Source organism: Sapajus apella, unplaced genomic scaffold (genome assembly GCF_009761245.1).
Source record: "Sapajus apella isolate SASKATOON/1434 unplaced genomic scaffold, GSC_monkey_1.0 scaffold20, whole genome shotgun sequence".
In the NCBI taxonomy this organism is placed as follows: Eukaryota; Metazoa; Chordata; class Mammalia; order Primates; family Cebidae; genus Sapajus; species Sapajus apella.
The window spans coordinates 26,070,769-26,086,945 of NW_022436960.1; the positions used below are offsets into that span (position 1 = coordinate 26,070,769).

Consider the following 16,177-nt stretch of genomic DNA (forward strand, 5'->3'; position numbering starts at 1 on the left):
CCCAGCTAATTTTTTTTTTGTAGTTTTAGTAGAGACGGGGTTTCATCATGTTGACCAGAATGGTCTCGATCTCTTGACCTCGTGATCCACCCGCCTCGGCCTCCCAAAGTGCTGGGATTACAGGTGTGAGCCACCGCGCCTGGCCTTTTTTTTTTTTAACTTCTTCAGTTCACTCCCCACTCCTGGAACCCCTCAATCCTGCTGGATTCACATCGCATCCACTGCCCAACAGTTGTCTCCGGCTCCCTGTTCCTGATAGAATCAAACCCAAACTCAAACCTAAAATCTGACGGCTGCACCTTGCAGCCCAGCCTCTGTTGCCATCTTTGCCTCTTGGGCCCCTCTGTGAACCTGGAGTCATGTGTTTGTGTCCCCTGAACATGATGCATGTGTTTCTAGCTCGGCACCTTTGCTGGCGGGAGTCTCTCCCCGGAACACACTCCCACCCTCGTGGCTCACCTGAATCTCTGATGTTCTTTTTTTTTTTTTTTGTAAGACGGGGTTTCACCATGTTGGTCAGGCTGGTCTTGAACTCCCGACCTCAGGTGATCCGCCCGCCTTGGCCTCCAAAGTGCTTGGATTACAGGTGTGAGCCACCACGCCTGGCCAAATCTCCGACATTCTTCAAGGCCCTTACCCAATCCCATCTCCGCCAGGAAGTCATCCTTTTCTGGTTGCCAAATCCTACATTGATCTCTTATTTGGATTCTGACTACAATTTCTGCCTCCGTCACTTATTTATTATTTATCATACGACACTTTTTTTTTTTTTTTTTTTGAGACAGAGTCTCACTCTGTTGCCCAGGCTGGAGTGCAGTGGCACAGTTTCAGCTCACTGCAGCCTCCGTCTCCAGGCTTCAAGTGATTCTTGCACTTCAGCCTCCCAAGTAGCTGGGATGATAGGCACCCACCACCACACCCAGCTAATTTTTGTACTTTCAGTAGAGATGGGATTTCATCATGTTGGCCAGGCTGGTCTTGAACTCCTGACCTCAAGTGATCTGCCCACCTCAGGTTCCCAAAGTGCTGGGATTACAGGTGTGAGCCACTGCGCCTGGCCACATGAAACTTTCTATGGTCTGTGGGTCATCCCTGTATGCATCTCATCTTTCCAGCCAGATTGTTGGTCCCCTGAGGGGAGGACTATGCTTGACTCTGAATGTCTTGTTTGGTCTCCAAGATTCATTTTCTGTGCATCTTTAAAACAAGAGGTGGGATCCCCACTTTGCCTCAGATAGCTCCGTTCCTGCTCCCTAGAGCACCCTCTCCCCTTGCAGAACAGGTGTGCTCTTGGTTCCATCTGAAGTCACCTTACTCATACAAATACTTTGCCTTTAGAATTTTTTACATAACGATTTTCATGTGGGAGCTCTTTTATTTAGTTCTGGAAACTGAGGCACAGAGCAGACCATCGAGGGCAGAAAGCAGCCAGGGACACCCTGCAAAACATGCACTGGCAGAATGCCATCCCATGCCCGGCCTCCAGATAGCAACCCCTCTTCGGCCAGCAGCAGGCTCCCGGCCCCCACCACAGGGTGAGAGGCCTGCAGTAGAAACACCAGAGCAGGGTCTGGGCACTGGTCTGTGAGGCAGTGGGACTAGAAGAGCAGTCGCATCCCTTTCAGCTCTAATAGTCTGTGATTTTGTATTTCCGCCGTTACATATGCCTCCTGTAATTGCCAGAGCTAAGCTAAGAAAAGATGAGTCAGAGGCAAGTTACCATTAGAAACAAAGGACTCGAATGTCTCTCTTTGGCTGAAGCTGCCAAATAGCTGTCCTGACCACAGAGATGTCTTGACATTCTCACCAGCTGTTGGAAAGAACAGCTTTACATCTGCCTCCTGTGACTGCCAGAGCTAATCTAAGAAAAGATGAGTTGGGGGCAAGTTACCATCAGAAACAAAGGACTGAAGTGCTGAAGCTGCCAAACAGCTGATCTGACCACAGGGATGTCTTGACATCCTTACCAGCTGTTGGAAAGAAACTGTGTCTATAATAAGCAGGTGCTTCTTCTTATTATTATCATTTTTGAGACAGAGTTTCAGTCTTGTTGCCCAGGCTGGAGTGCAATGGCATGATCTCGGCTCAGCGCAACCTTCGCCTCCTGGGTTCAAGCAATTCCCCTGCCTCAGCCTCCCAAGTAGCTGGGATTATAGGCATGCACCATCACACCCAGCTAATTTTGTGTTTTTAGTAGAGATGGGTTTCTCCATGTCGGTTAGGCTGTTCTTGAACTCCCGACCTCAGGTGATCTGCCCGCCTCAGCCTCCCAAAGTGCTGGGATTACAGGTGTGAGTCACCGCACCTGGCCAAGCGGGTGCTTATTCTAGACCAGGCATTCTTCTAAGCACTTCATGCATTTTACATAATTTGATCTTCCAAGCAACCCTACTGAGGTGGCTACTGTTGTGCCCATTCTGTAGGTGAAAAGAAGTGACCCAGAGAGCTTCAGTGACTTGCCCTTGGTTATACGTTAGCAGGTGGAGGAACCTGGGTGGGAGAATCCATCCTGTCCACCCACCCCCTTCAGCTGGATCTCAGCTCTTCCCTTTCTCTGGGGATCAGGAAGCACTGCTGAGGGATCCAGTAGCCACAGAGAATTCTGCAGTCCAAGGCACGGAGACATTCCTTATCAGAGAGGGTTGTACAGACACTTGGGGAGGGAAAGTCTGGAAGCTGATTTGGAGTCAAAGGCCAGCTTTCTCCAGGGCTCCCCAGAGGCCCTGAGAGGAAGCAGGAGCTCACCTGGATCAGTTTCATGGGGTTTGTCAACAAGGAGATGGTGTTCTTGGCAGAGGGGCCTTGTACTCCCTTGAACACCACGTCCAGCTGCGGGTGAACAGCGTACACTCCGTCCAACGTTTTCATGAACTGCTCCGACACCAGCACGTTCTGTGGCAGGGAGAGAGGGGATCCATGATGACGAAGACACTGCTATTGTGCCTGCCCAGCCAGTGCGCCCTCCCTCTTCCACCCAAGCTGAAGTCAGGAAGTTTTGTCTTTTCCAGTTTGTTCTCAGTGCTGCTTCTGGACTGGGATAGTTTGGGTGTTTTAGAGCTTGTGAATTGACTTGTAAGTTTCCTGTGTAATTTTGATGGGATGTTTTTGTCGAGTACTGGTGGCTTGTCACCTGCTGCCAGCTCAGCTCTGCTCTCAGATGGCATCTGCATATGACAGATGAGATACAGCTATGGAGTGGCAAGATGGTCCTTAAACAAAAGCCCTGAAGTGTCCATGTCTGCATGAGTGTTGGTCTTCAGAGAAAGTGCCTGGAAGAGGATCTCTGATTTCATTAAGTGACCCGGAACGAACAGGAAACTTGCCCTTCTGGAAGTGCACTCAGAGCTGGTTCGTAGGACATGGGAGAAAATGTGTCCTGTGAAATAGGGTTTCATGAAACCTGGGCTCCCCCAGTTTGGTCAACCTGCTTTATTCCTCAGACGTGGAGTACATTTTTTGCCCTTCCAAGGAATTAAACACCTGCTTAAGGGAAGAAGGCTTTGTAGCTATTCTAGAGAAAGTTCTAGGTGCATTTACAAAAGAGGAATTTCTATACTGTTCAGAGTTATGGTGGTATTGTTGACAAAAGGGAAGGAGAAGGCTAATTAAGGCCAAGCAAAATGGCTCACACCTGCAATCCAGCATTTTGGGAGGCTGAGCGGGGGCGATCACTTGAGGTCAGGAATTCAAGACTAGCCTGGCCAACATGGTGAAACCCCGTCTCTACTAAAAATACAAAATAAGTAGCCAGGTTTGGTGGGCACCTGCAATCCCAGCTACTCGGAAGACCGAGGCAGGAGAATCATTTGAACCCGGGAGGCAGAGGTTGCAGTGAGCCGAGATTATGCCACTGCACTCCAGCCTGGGTGACAGAGTGAGTCTACGTCTCAAAAAAACAAACAAACAAACAAACAAAAAAGGCTAATTCAGACCTATTTGTTCTGGTAGGTTTGTTAAGTGCCAATGTAGTCACAGCTTACAGATTCATGGGCCATCCCATAAACCTACATAGCATCATTTCTTATGTTCTCAAACACACCAAGGCAGTGCCTGGTTCCATGCTTTCCAACCTGTATTGCCAGGGAGAGGAAAATACAAATGCCAACAAAATCTGAATCTGCAGTAGAGACTCAGGGCGGTGAAGGCAGCATCCTGGCGTGCAGATTCAGAACTGGAGCATGAGGATGGGGAAAGGGTGGAAGGCCCAGGAGTATCAGGGGGGACGGGTGAAAGAACAAAATGAAAGGAAAAGCAGCTATGTGTGACAATGTCTCCAAATGTGTAGCAAGTAGAAACCCACATTGTATTAATTATTCAGTTCTAAGGAATTTGGGTTTAAATATTCAAAATGCCATCATTGGAGGCTGAATGTGGTGGCTCACACCTGTCATCCCAGCACTTTGGGAGGCTGAGGCGGCTGGATCACTTGAGGTCGGGATTTCGAGACCAGTCTGGCCAACATGGTGAAATACTGTCTCTACTAAAAATATAAAAAATTAGCCCGGCATGGCATATGCCTATAGTCCCAGCTACTTGGGAGGCTGAAGCACAAGAATTGCTTGAATCCAGGAGGCAGAGGTGAGCCGAGATTGTGCCACTGTACTCCAGCCTGGGCAACAGAGTGAGACTCTCTGTTTTAGTTTCCTTATATGTAAAATGGGAAAATGAGGACAAGTACTTGTTATGGGTTGATTCTGGCCCCCTTCCAAAAACAGATGTTGAAGTTCTAACCCCCAGGACCCATGAATGTGAATGTTTGGAAATAGGGTCTTTGCAGATGGTCAAGTTCAAGTGAGGTAATTAGGGTGGGTGCTAATCTAATATGACTGTGTTCTTATATAAAGGGGACAGGGAGAATGCCTTGGGAGGCAGAAGGCAGAGATGGGAGTGATGCTTCTACAAGCTAAGGAACACCAAATCATGCCAGCCCCATCCATACTTATGGGATTTAGGAAAAGCTATAGGGGGAGAATCAAGACAAGAGAAGGCTGAGATGGGAGGAGAGGCTGGCCCAGAGCACAGCTTCTCCAGTTCATCGAATCACAGAAGCCAGGGGAGAGGTCGGCAACAGATTCTCCCTCACAGCCCTAAGAAGGAATCAGTCCTGCTGACACTTTACACTTGGACTTCCAGCCTCCAGAACTCTGAGACAGTACATGTCTGTTGTCTAAGCCTTCCAGTTTGTGGTACTTCACAGCAGCCCTAGGAAATTAATATAGTACTCTACCTACCTTCTAGAGTAGAATAAAAATGAGCTGGCGGCTGGGCGCGGTGGCTCACGCCAGTAATCCCAGCACTTTGGGAGGCTGAGGTGGGAGGATCATGAGGTTAAGAGATCGAGACCATCCTGGCCAACATGGTGAAACTCTGTCTCTTCTGAAAATACAAAAATTAGCTGGACGTCGTGGCATGCGCCTGTAGTCCCAGCTACTTGGGAGGCTGAGGCAGAAGAATCACTTGAATCTGAGAGGTGGAGGTTGAAGTGAACTGAGATTGTGCCACCGCACTCCAACCTGGGTGACAGAGTGAGACTCCATCTCAAAAAAAAAAAAAAAAAAAAGAGCTGGCATATATAAAATCACTTTGGGAAAAAAACGAGTATAAAATGGTAGATAAGTATAGGCTATTATCGGATGCCACCTGTCTACTGATTCAGGCAAGAGTTTCCGGCAGGATCTGAAGTCACCTCCTGGGGCTTTCCTCCTTTATCAAGAAATTTGCACCTGCAAATAACTGCTCTGAGTATAACAGGCCAACTCATGAAATGAAAATAAATTTAGTATGTATTTTAATATCCAGATTCTACAAATTTTGTGATTCTGGAACCATTCTGGGACCCAGGGCCATTCATTCGCAAAGCTGATGTTAAAGAATTCTGGAGTCCTCCGGCTTTTCCTTTTGGCATTTTCTTCTCTCTACTCTCAGGTGTTCATGGCCTGGGTTTCCAGCATCTGGTAAATTATTTCTCACTATGATGTTACTGACTAAATAGTTACTCTTCCTAAAAGGATCCCTGGAGAGAGCAGAGTTATAACAAAAGAAGTGACTCTTTCATGGAGCACTTGTGTGAGGGCCTGTGAGGGATAAGGCTGTTGGCTCCGGCCAACAGAGAGTATAAAGTGCACAGGGTCACTGGCATGCACGCAGATGTAAGCAACTACCATTTGATCACTTACAGAAATATCAAGCACTTCCATCCTGGATTTGGGGTTCCTCTTGATAGACAGGATAAGTGAAAGAGCCCCATCCACACTTATGGGATTCAGGAAAAGCTATAGAGGGAGAATCAAGACAAGAGGAGGCTGAGATGGGAGGAGAGGCTGGCCCAGAGCACAGCTTCTCCAGCTCATCAAATCACAACCTCCGTCTCACACTTAAGACTTCTCTGTATTTATCTCCTTGTCCATCTGTTTGTTTATCCATCTGTCTGCCTATCTCACTGCTCATCCATCCATTCATCCATCCATTCACCCATCTATCTATCCATCCGATCCACTTGTCCATCTGCTGATCCATCCACCTGTCATCCATCCATCCATTCATCCATCCATCTACCCACCATTTATCCATCCCACTGCTTTCCCATCCATCTATCCATCCATCTGCCATCTGTTCATCTCACTGCTCATCCATCCAACCATCTATCCATCTATTCACCCACCTGTCTATTCATCCATCTCACTGCTTATCCATCCATCTATCCATCTGTCCATCCATCCATCCACCAACTTATCCATCTCACTGCTCTCCCCTCCATGAATACATCCACCCACCCACCCACCCATCTGTCCATGTCATTGCTCATCCACCCAACATCTGTCTATTCATCCACCTGTCCATCTACTCATCCATCCACCTCTCATCCATCCACCCACACATCTGTCCATCTAACTGCTCATTCAACCATCTATCTATCCATCCGTTCATCTACCTGTCCATCTACTCATCCATTCACCTGTCATCCATCCAGCCAGCACATATTAATTAGAAGCTTGCATATGCCAGCCTCTGGACTAAGCACTGAGGGATGCACAGGCAGACATGGCAAGGTTTCTGTCCTCAGGTAGCTTAACACTCTAACCGGGGGAGACAGGCAAACAAGCCAATAGCATCAGAAGTGTGTTGACAACAGAGACAGAGGTACACATGGGTACTGCAGGAGCAAGGAAAGGAGCATGCAGCATAGAGGAGGGGACCATGGAGCTAAGCCTTGCAGGACTAATGAGGATTAGTGAGGTCTGAGGAAGGGGAGCAAAACCAGAGGAGGAAATAAGATTCAAAGAAGAAAAGAGTAGGCAAGTGCAAAGGCATAGGAGTGTGAAACAGCATGAGATGTTGGCCAGCAGAAGCAGAGAGAATGAGGCCACAGAGCTGGGATGGGCCACATCATGGAGAACCTTATAGGCATGGAGAAGGAACAAGGACTTTATCCCAGGAGTGCTAGGAGCTGCTGAAGCATGGGTAGAAGTTAACAGAAGGGCCTCTGGGGCCTGGTGGCTCTGCTTACCAGCTGCTTGGCCTTGCATTAATTCCCTGAGCACTGTGTACTTAACACCTGTGGCTGCTCCGAGGACTTACCATATTAACTCAGGCAAAGCATTGAAATGAGTGCCCGGTAGGCAGTATGCAGTCAATGAACAATAGTTCTTATTATTGAAGGCTTTCAGCTAAGTGTCTTCAACATGAGACAGTCAAAACTCTTACTGAACAACTAGAATGTGTTAGCTGTTTCCCAGGCTCTGATGTAGTCTTTTGAGAAAATGCAGACTGGAGCCCTGACCTCATGGAGCTCAGCATCTAGAATCCTTTGCTGGACTCACTTCCCAATGGGAATTCCTCATTTTTCCAAGCTTAGGGGAAGGGGCACCAGGGCTGGATGTGGAGACCCGTAGACAATTCCTGTAACAGGCCTGTCTTGGTGGCTCACGCCTGTAATCCAAGCACTTTGGAGGCCAAGGTGGGAGGATCACCTGAGGTCGGGAGTTTGAGACCAGCCTGACCAACATGGTGAAACCCTGTCTTTATTAAATAAATAAATAAATATATAAAATAAAAGATAATTCCTTTAACAAAGTTGATGCGGTCTACATGGTGGCCAAACTAAGAGTTTTGTCTTAAATTCTTTCCTTTTACTTCTAAAACATTTTAGAAAACTGAAATGTATTCATTATATATGGTCATCGTGGAAAAATGAGAAAAGTGGTAAAAAAGGGTTTGAACCATGTTTAACCACAAAACAGTGAAGACCTCATTGCCATTTTGCTGAGGTGACTGCTTAGTCTTTTAAAATTCAGGTTCTCAGACTGTCCCTGGCTTCCTCAGCCACCGGGGCTGAGCCACCCACGGCCTGGGTCAGTCTCTGTCTGGGTAGGTCCCGCTCCACCCCAGCTGGGACTCCCAGATCTCCTGGTCCCTGGACGGCCAGTCTGTTTGGTCTGTTGTCACTGTGCTCCTTCTGCCTGTCGGGATCTGGCTTCCTCCTGTCTCTTTAGCAGCTGCTCATGTTGTCCTCTCAGAGGGCAGCCCCTTCCTCACTGGCTCCTCACTGCTTTCCTTCTTCAAGGGTCTTGCCTCACATCTGTGGTCCCTCCAACCACCCTTACCTCCTGTGGGAGTCTGAGTTGCCATGGAAAACCAGGTAGAGTGGGCTTCCCTCTGCCTCTTGCTACTTGTGTGGCTCAAGCAAGTCACACAGCCTCAGTTTTCTCATCTGACAAGTGGGGCTAACAGAGCCTGCACTACCAGGTTAGGCTGTGAGTAATGAGAGCGGGCTCTTGGCAGGAGCCCCAGAAAGGGGGGCGATTCATATAAGTCCTCATCTTTCATCTGTTTTCCAGCTGCTCAATAGCATCTATATTATAAATTAGCATTTATAAGTAAATTAATTTAAAATGAAATATGTATTCATTAATTCATTCATTTAATGAATATTCACTGGGCTACTACATGCTCAACACTATGCTAGGTATGAGGGACTACATATGAGGGGTTTAATGATGGGCAAAACCAAACACAGTATTTTTTATTTTTTATGAGATAGAGTCTTGCTCTGTTGCCCAGGCTGGAGTGCAATGGTGCGGTCTCGGCTCACTGCAACCTCTGCCTTCCGGGTTCAAGTGAGTCTCCTGCCTCAGCCTCCCAAGTAGCTGGGATTATAAGCATGTACCACCATGCCTGGCTAATTTTGTATTTTTAGTAGAGATGGGGTTTCACCATGTTGGCCAGGCTGGTCTTGAACTCCTGACCTCAAGCGATCCACCCACCTTGGCCTCCCAAAGTGCTGGGATTACAGGTGTTAGACACTGCACCCGGCCTAAACACAGTCTTCGTTCTGATGAAGCTTTCACATTCAAGGGGGTGATAGGCAAGCAAAGAGCCCTCAAATACATGGAATGAGAAAGGGCAGCAAATTCCATGGGAAGTAGGGAGCAGGGCTCTGAGAGCAGTTCCCCTAGATGGAGGATTCCAGAAGCAAGCAAGTGGAGGGGGAGTGGCCAAGCCCTGTGGTAGGAGGAAAGGAGCGGAGAGAAGACCTGGGGGCCTTGGGTGCAGAGCAAGGGAGAGCACGGGGTGGACTGAGGCTGGGGGGCACTTGGAGCTCAGCAAACGGGGTCTGAGCAACACAAACCCATGGGTGGGTCTAAGCCAAAAGAGAGAAGACTGAAGGGCTGGGGAAGGGAAATGCACATCAGATTTGTGTTCAAAAATATGCTCTGAGGGCTAGGCACAGTGGTTCATGCCTGTAATCCCAGCACTCTGGGAGGCTGATGTGGGAGGATGGTTTGAACCTGGGAGGAGGAGTTTGCAGTGAGCCGAGATTGCACCACTGCATTCCAGCCTGGGTGACAGAGCCAGACCCTGTTTCAAAAATAAAAAAAGCACACTCTGGTGGCAATGTTGTGAAGATTCTGAAGGAGACCCAGATGGGAGGAAGGAAGACCAGTTAGGAAGACCTGCAGGGCACCAGGGGGCACTGAGGGTGACACTGGCTTTAGAGCAGAGAATGGTCGCTGAGCTTACAGCCGAGAGATGGTAAAAAATACATACATATATGAAGTACAGATGTTCCAAATGATTCTCTCCAGTACTATGCAGCTCCCACCTCACCCCAACACACACACACACACACACACACACACACACACACACACACACACAAAATAGCCCCTTTCCAGCGGAAGACTACCTTCAGAACTTTGAGGCTTTCATTGGACTCCAGTCCTTTGCTGATTTTGGAGGCCCCTTCGTTGCTGATGTCATTGCTGCTGACATCCAGGTAGACCAGGCAGCTGTTGAGTCGGAGGACCTCCCCTAGGGCCAGGGCCCCCTCATTCCCGAGGCCATTCATGGAGAGGTCCAGTTTTGTCAGGGTCACATTACCCTCCAGGGAGAGGGGAGAAGCACCAGCATCAAGGTTGCATGTAACTCATCCAACCAAAAGGGCCCCGATTTCTACCCACTGCTGGCATCCTGACTGGGTGCTCAGTGGTCCCCAGGAGTGACAGATCTGCCAGATTGTTCCAGAGCTCACAGCAGGGCTCAGTTTCGAGTATTCATGAGACTCCTTCCCTTTGGCTTCTTGTCATTCACTACCCATTAATTAAACTGCCCTCTTGAAGTGTCACCAAAGATGCCACCCTAGCCTCAGCAGATATGATTATACTAAAGAATAACGTGCAGGCCGGGCACGATGTCTCACACCTGGAATCTCAGCACTTTGGGAGGCCAAGGCAGGCGGATCACAAGGTCAGGGGTTCAAGACCAGCCTGGCCAATATGGTGAAATCCCGTCTCTACTAAAAATGCAAAAATTAGCCAAGCGTGGTGGCGGGCACCTGTAGTCCCAGCTACTTGGGAGGCTGAGGCAGGAGAATCCCTTGAACCCAGGAGGCAGAGGTTATAGTGAGCTGAGATTGTGCCACTGCACTCTAGCCTGGGCCACAGAGTGAGACTCTTGTCTCGGAAAAAAAGAATAACGTGCATCCAGGGATTGTGGGAGGGAGACCAATAACTTGAAAAGCATTTGATGAGATCTCAGTATGCCCTCATTGTTGGTGATCATGAGGAAGAGGCTGAGGATGGCAGGAGGGAGGTCCTGGCTAGCCTCAGTCGGGCTCCACACACCATTCCTGGAGAGTGCCTTACCCGGAGACCATTGCACAAGGCTACAGCTCCTCGTGTGTGAAAGTGATTCCAGCTCAGATCCAGTGACGTGAGCCCCACATTGTTGGCTGAAACAGGGAGGGAATTGGCTTAGTGTCTCCCACAGCCCAAAAAGCCGATTCTCAGAGTTAACAGATGTCCATGACATTGGGGATAAAGACCACTCAGTGGTCATGCAAGGTAAAATTCTCAGATAATACTTTTTTTAGTTATTCATTTAAACACAAAATTGTAAGACAATTCCCAAAGCTGGCAAAGATGTGGTGAAATAATCCTCCTTGCATAGTTTAGGTGGGAAGGAAATTGCTATAGTCTATTTGGCAGATATTAGCTGATCACAGATATTTTCCCATTAAAAGGTGGTCACCCTGTCATCACCTCTGACACTCTCTCTACCTAAGATGACAGCACAGAATATGGGAAAAGCAATGTGCTTGTAGAGGTTTACCATGGCATCATTTATAAAAGTAAGAATTATTTGGCCGGGCATGGTGGCTCACACCTGTAATCCCAGCACTTTGGGAAGCTGAGGCAGGTGGATCACCTGAGGTCAGGAGTTTGAGACCAGCCTGGTCAATATGGTGGAACCCCGTCTTTACTAAAAATACAAAAATTAGCTGAGCGTGGTGGCACATGCCTGGAGTCCCAGCTACTCGGGAAGCTGAGGCAGGAGAATTGTTTGAACCCAGGAGGTGTAGGTTGCAGTGAGCCAAGATGGCACCACCAAACTCTAGCCTGGGTGACAGAGCTAGGCTCCATCTCAAAATTAAATAAATAGGCCGGGCATGGTAACTCACGCCTGTAATCCCAGCACTCTGGGAGGCCAAGGGGGGTGGATCACAAGGTCAAGAAATTGAGACCATCCTGCCCAACATGGTGAAACCCCGTCTCTACTAAAAATATAGAAATTAGCCAGCTGTGGTGGCAGGTGCCTGTAATCCCAGCTATTTGTGAGGCAGAGGCAGGAGAATCACTTGAACCCAGGAGGTGGAGGTTGCAGTGAGCCGAGATCGTGCCACTGCACTTCAGCCTAGCGACAGAGTGAGACACTGTCTCAAATAAATAAATAAACGAATGAATGAATGTAAGAATTATTTATCTGGTGGAATATTTTGCATTAAAATAGACAGAAGTAGCTGGAAAACATCTTCAGGGGCTGTATTTACACAGGAACACTGTGATGGATGTGGCATATTATGACACACTATATCTTTATCATGGCAGGCCATGGCTGCAGTGGTGACTCCAGAATTTCTCTTCAGCAAAGCCTTAGGAGCACAACCAGTTGGAAGTAGGGAGGCATCAGGTTTGTGGCGAAGCTGGGTCTGCACAGAAATCATACTTTGGTTTTGCCCCAAAGATGATTTTGCTTACATGTTCCACAGGGTTGGGACATTCTATTTCAACACATTATTATTGTTGCTTTTATTTGGGGAGGGCAGTTATGCCAAGGATGCCATCAATGGTAAGGCTAAAGTCCTCTTGAACCATGACTGAATGGGAGGAATTGCCTTTAGGCCTCTGGCCCAGGAATAATGTCTTATTTCTTATTTTATTTTATTATTTTTTTGAGACGGAGTTTCGCTCTTGTTGACCAGGCTGGAATGCAATGGCACGATCTTGGCTTACCGCAACCTCCACCTCCTGGGTTCAAGCGATTCTCCTGCCTCAGCCTCCTGAGTAGCTGGGATGACAGACACATGCCACCACGCCCAGCTAATTTTTGTATTTTTATTAGTAGAGGCGGGGTTTCACCATGTTGGCCAGGCTGGTCTTGAACTCCTGACCTCAGATGATCCGCCTGTCTCAGCCTCCCAAAGTGCTGGGATTACAGGTATGAACCACCGCGCCTGGCCTATTTTTTATTTTTTGTGGATAGTGCACTATGTTCAGATCCTGCTTCTATTTGTGTCAACCCTGGGTGTGTGTTTTTAGCAAAGCGCATAACACCTTATATAATTTTGGGAGCAAACTTTCTCTTGCCTTTGTTTTTTTTTTTTTGTTGAGACAGAGTCTCACTCTGTCACTAGGTGCCACGCTGGAGTGCAGTGGCATGATCTTGGCTCACTGCAACCTCCGCCTCCTGGGTTCAAGCAATTCTCCTGCCTCAGCCTCCCGAGTAGCTGGGACTACAGGCGCACACCACCACACCCAGCTAATTTTTGTATTTTTAGTAGAGACGGGGTTTCACCATGTTGGCCAGGATGGTCTTGATCTCTTGACCTTGTGATCTGCCTGCCTTGGCCTCCCAAAGTGCTGGGATTACAGGCTTGAGCCACCGCACCCGGCTCTCTTGCCTTTGTTACCCGTTCCCTTCTCTCTTTCACTCTCTTCTTAATCCAGATTTCCTCTTCTCTGCCAGTTCTCTCATTTAAGCTACACCCTGCACACCTGCGTCACTCAAATGGCCACACAATTTAGATGATAATTCTGATCTCACCACTTACTACCCGTGTAACAACTGGCAGGTTACTTAACCTTCCTTTATACCTGTTTCCTTATCTGTACGATGGAGATATAAACCTATATAGAGTGTTTTTTAATGAGGTTTGATGTAAAATGCCCAACATGATGCCTGTTGCATAGCAATCACTTCAAATAATAAGTTTTTTTAGTTTTGTTTTGTTTTGAGACAGAATATCAGTCTTGTCACCCAGGCTGGAGTGCAATGGCGCGATCTTTGCTCCCTGCAACCTCCGTCTCCCAGGTTCAAGCGATCTCCTGCCTCAGCCTCCCGAGTAGCTTGAAATTATTGGCCCAAGCCACCATGCCAAGCTAATTTTTTGTATTTTTAGTAGAGATAGGGTTTCACCATATGGCCAGACTGGTCTTGAACTCCTGACCTCAGGTGATTCACTCACCTTGGCCTCCCAAAGTGTTGTGATTACAGGCGTGAGCTACTATGCCTGGCAATAATAAGTGTTTTTAAAAGCTGCATTCGCAGTATGTTTATAACCATTTTGAAAGAGCACAGGCCAGGCGTGGTGACTCACGTCTATAATCCCAGCACTTTGGGAGGCCAAGGAGGGCAGATCACTTGACGTCAGGAGTTCAAGACCAGCCTGGCCAACATGGTGAAAACCATCTCTACCAAAAATACAAAACTTAGCCTCGCATGGTGGTGGGCTCCTGTAATCCCAGCTACTTGGGAGGCTGAGGCACAAGAATTTCTTGAACCCGGGAGGCGGAGGCTGCAGTGAGCCAAGATCTTGCCACTGCACTCCAGCCTGGGCAACAGAGCGAGACTCTGTCTCAAAAACAAAACAAAAAAGAGAGCACAGTCTGCCTCATGTTAAATTTATGACCTCGGTTTTCAGGCAGAGACTCAAACTGCCTCAAACTTTCCACCACCACGTGGAAAGGCGCTTCCTTTACATGTTGCTCCTCCCCGACACACGGTATTTTACGCCTTCTGCCCTCCCATCAGCCCTAGTGGTCTGAACTGCACTTTCAGCTGAAGATCTTGCCTCCTACTTCACTGAGAAAATAGCAGCAATGAGAGCCTTCAAACACCATCGTGAAATCTACCCACTTACCCGCACCTGTATCCACCCTTTCCTCATTTGTCTTTCAACGAATGAACTGTCTGTCCCTCCTGCTCTCTAAGGCGAGCTCTGCACTTTTGTTCTGGACTTCACAGCCTGCAGCCTTCTCATGGACTTTGCTCCTGTAATTACCTCCCCCTTTTTCTGTAGCATCAGCTTCTTCTGTTTTTCCTCTCAGCATTTTCCATCCTTAAAAACTCTCCCTGGGGCGGGGCGCGGTGGCTCACACCTGTAATCCCAGCACTTTGGGAGGCCGAGGCGGGCGGATCATGATGTCAAGAGATGGAGACCATCCTGGCCAACATGGAGAAACCCCATCTCTACTAAAAATTCAAAAATTAGCTGGACGTGGTGGTGAGTGCCTGTAGCCCCAGCTATTCAGGAGGCTGAGACAGGAGAATCACTTGAACCGGGGAGGCAGAGGTTGCATTTAAGCTGACAGCCACTGCATTTCAGCCTGGGCAACAGAGCTAGACTGTCTCAAAAAACAAACAAAGAAAAAACACCCTCTCTGGACTGCCTGTCTCCCTTGACTCCCGCCCCTTCTTTCTGTTCCAGCCTTCCCAGAGGAACTTCTGCAGTTGCCTATAGTGTTCTTTTAGCTTTGCATTCTATTATATAGGCATGTGCCACCATGCCCAGCTAATTTTCGATTTTTTTTTTTTGAGATGGAGTCTCACTCTGTCACCCAGGGTGGAGTGCAATGGCGGGATCTCGGCTCATTGCAACCTCCGCCTCCTGGGTTCAAGCAATTCTCCTGCCTCAGCCTCCCGAGTAGCTGGGACTACAGGTGCACACCACCACACCCGGCTAATTTTTGTATTTTTAGTAGAGACGGGGTTTCACCATGTTGGCCAGGATGGTCTTGATCTCTTGACCTTGTGATCTGCCTGCCTTGGCCTCCCAAAGCGCTGGGATTACAGGTGTGAGCCACTGTGCCCGGCCTAAATTTCGAATTTTTCGTAGAGAGAGGGTCTCACTATGTTGCCCAAGCTGGTCTTGAACTCCTGGCTTCCCACCTCAGCCTCCCAAAGCACTGGGATTACAGGCATGAGCCAGTGTGCCAGGCCCTCACTTTCAACTCAACCTCCTCCATTGGAGTTTCCATACTCACCTACTCCTCTAAAACAGCACTTTCTTTTTTTAAGTTCAGGGGTACATGTGCAGGTTTGTTATATTGGTAAACTTGTGTCACAGGGTTTGTTGTGCAGATTATTTCATCATCCAAGTACTAAGCCTGGTATTCATTAGTTATTTTTCCCATTCCTCTCCCTCCTCCTGCCCTGCACTCCCAGTTAGTCCCCAGTGAATGCTTCCCTTTATGTGTTCATGTGTTCTCATACTTTAGCTCCCACTTGTAAGTGAGAACATGGGGTATTTGGTTCTCTGTTCCTGCATTAGTGTACTAAGGATAACGGCCCCCAGCTCCATTCATTTTCCTGCAAAGAACAGGGTTTCACTGTTTTTTGT

The 16,177-nt window shown here is 48.1% G+C and overlaps 1 protein-coding gene across 1 annotated transcript in view; it reads right to left on the reverse strand.

Moving 5' to 3' along the window:
• Positions 1–16,177, reverse strand: part of LRRC74A (leucine rich repeat containing 74A) — a 43,198-nt gene that overhangs the window by 7,825 nt on the left and 19,196 nt on the right. Inside the window, 4 exon segments of the mRNA XM_032287264.1 lie at positions 2,746–2,892; positions 6,177–6,272; positions 10,187–10,381; positions 11,145–11,230. Coding sequence (XP_032143155.1) covers positions 2,746–2,892; positions 6,177–6,272; positions 10,187–10,381; positions 11,145–11,230 — 524 coding nt within the window.